The 2,613-nt window shown below is 39.8% G+C and overlaps 1 protein-coding gene across 1 annotated transcript in view; it reads left to right on the top strand.

The window, feature by feature from the left end:
- Window positions 1-2,613, top strand: part of CCDC158 (coiled-coil domain containing 158) — a 116,570-nt gene that overhangs the window by 45,394 nt on the left and 68,563 nt on the right. Inside the window, exon 14 of the mRNA XM_006871582.1 lies at window positions 2,209-2,321. Coding sequence (XP_006871644.1) covers window positions 2,209-2,321 — 113 coding nt within the window. The remainder of the gene's footprint in view (window positions 1-2,208; window positions 2,322-2,613) is intronic.

Below are 2,613 nucleotides of genomic sequence, written 5' to 3'. Positions count from 1 at the left end.
ATTTTCTTTTAATTCCATTTTTCCATGAACTTTTTGAAGCTCCTTTATATTTTCTTCAAAGTGATGAACAAATAATATCAGATTTTGATGACTTTAAAAAAAACAACAGTGAACTGTGCCTATTTTAAGCCCTGTCACCGCTGACAATTTAAACATAAGAAGTATATATATGTATATATATATGTCTTGCAGTGAGAAATTAGGCCTTACATTGCCTCTGATAGCTTGCTTTTCAAGAATCATGCATTTTGTTTTTCTTTTCTACCTCTAAGCTGTAGCTGGATTTGAAGTGTATATTTATCTTGTAGTGAGGAATTAGACCTTTCATTTTCTCTGATAGTTTTTGTTTATCAAGAATGGTGTATTTTATTTTTCTTTTCTACCTCTAAGCTATAGCTGGATCTGAAGTATATATATATATATATCTTGTAGTGAGGAATTAGACCTTTCAATGTGTCTGATAGTTTTTGTTTATCAAGAATGGTGTATTTTATTTGTCTTTTCTACCTCTAAGCTGTAGCTGGATCTGACTCACATCAGTTTCATTTTCAAGCCTCTTTCCTCAGCTCACTATAAGAAACAACGTGAGATCTTCTGACTGAATTTTCAAGCAAGGTTGAGTTTCATGTGTCTTTTCAATGGCTTGCCATGTCTTAAGTATTCAGTGCCTACTGCATGTCTGGAACATTCTCAACCTATCACCACTTTTACAAAAAGAATAATGCGCTTATGCTGGCAATTTGACTACAGACACAGCCAGTGAGTTCTGTTTATAGGACAGTAACCATGGAGTCCTGGTATGGTATTGTGGGTTAATGTGCCAGACTGCAAAGCTGTTTGAACTGCAAAGTCAGCAGTTCCAGCTCACCAGCTGCTCCTCGGAAACCCTATACAGGATCGTTATGGGTCAGAATCGACTCGATGGCACTTAACAACAACAACAACCATGAGAATGTAAATTGATAGCATCGGAATCTTAAGATTATGAATAATAGATTTCTTGGGTGGTGTTTCAAATATGTGTTTCTGAAAAAGTCATTTTAATAAAAAATCTATATACATTATTTTTTTATATGACTTGCTACTTTAGTTAAGTGCCGTCAAGTGGGTTCTGATCCATAGTGACCCTGTATATAGTTTCCTAGGAGCAGCTGTTGAGTTTGAACTGTCAACCTTCTGGTTCAAACCAACCTTGCAGTCCAGGGCTTATCCTATAGCGCCACACCAGGAATTCAACTTATAATTCCTCCTCACTTATTGACTATCTCCCATCTCGTTATTCAACATTTTGCATTTACAACTTTGAAAACCTTCTCAGGTGGTATCTCCAATTGGGCAATTACCAAGTCCAGGGTGCCCTCCAAAGGCCACATGAGGGAAGGCTTTGTCCCATTTGTCTGCAATGTGTCAGTTTAGCCACAGAGGGTGTGGGTGATGGTGGGATGACACGAGATCTTAGACTGGTAAGGGAAGGCTAGAGAAGGGCCCAAAAGTGACAGGGAGATCATTGGGAAGATAAGGAAGTGAGGAGAGAGGGAAGAGGTCTGTGTGAACAGAGGATGAGCAGGGTCCACCTCCAAGCTGTGTGAGGCAGTAGGTGTAAGATTAAGTGGGATCCCTGCCCAGTGTGGGTGCCAGGAGATAACGGGTAATACCCAACCACTACCACCCTAAATTCTGTGGCCTTCATGGTAATGGAGAGGGCATGGTAGAGAAGAAGAGCCAACCATGTTACCTGTATCCCAAGATGTAACAGGAGTGCTCACTGGGCAGTGAGCAACAAGGTTAGGGTGTGGGGAGTGTAACACCAGCTTTAAAGATGGGCTGCAGCCCCCCCGACTCTTACATAATGCTGATTTCTTGTAACAAGCTAGTCTTTGGGCTTAACCACGTCAATGATTGAGGAGTGGGTATGTATATATTTCTCACGTACATGAATTGGGTTAGTATTATTACCATTGGAAATATAGCAATCTACCTTGATCAATGAAAGGAATCCCAGTAGCAAAGAAAACAAGAAACACCATTATTGATGTGACCTTTCCCTTGAAACTGCTCAAGTGTCACAGAGAACCTTGCTTGTTATCTTCTCGTTAAGTTTAAACATCAAACTACAGGGAACCAAAGCCCACTGCTGATGAGTCAATTCCATCTTACAGAAATCTTAAAAACTAAGGCAGTTTGTTTCCTTTTTTCTTTCTCCCCCAGCTATGAAAGTGGCAATGGGGATGCAAAAGCAAATTACAGCCAAAAGAGGGCAGATAGATGCCCTGCAGAGCAAGATACAGTTTTTAGAAGAGGCGATGACAAATGCAAATAAGGTGGGTTCCTCTCTTCATTACAAGATCAATCGCAATACTAAAAACCAGAATGCCTTTTAGCAGAAAAAAGAAAAACTTATTTGTGACTCGGAGGGTGAGGGGAAAGTTCCTAAAGGAATGTTTGAGCAGGATCTTGAGAAATAGTATTGTATGTTCAGTAAATGGGTAGAAGGACACTCCTGGTCAAACATATAAATCACATTACTTTGTTTAAACAAAATAATGTGATTTACATGTTCCTAAATATCACTGCAGAGTCCTGGTGTGGTGCTGTGGGTTAATGCGCCAGGAC

This window comes from Chrysochloris asiatica, unplaced genomic scaffold (assembly GCF_000296735.1).
Source record: "Chrysochloris asiatica unplaced genomic scaffold, ChrAsi1.0 scaffold00169, whole genome shotgun sequence".
NCBI classification, from domain to species: Eukaryota; Metazoa; Chordata; class Mammalia; order Afrosoricida; family Chrysochloridae; genus Chrysochloris; species Chrysochloris asiatica.
This window is presented reverse-complemented; position numbering and strand designations above follow the sequence as displayed.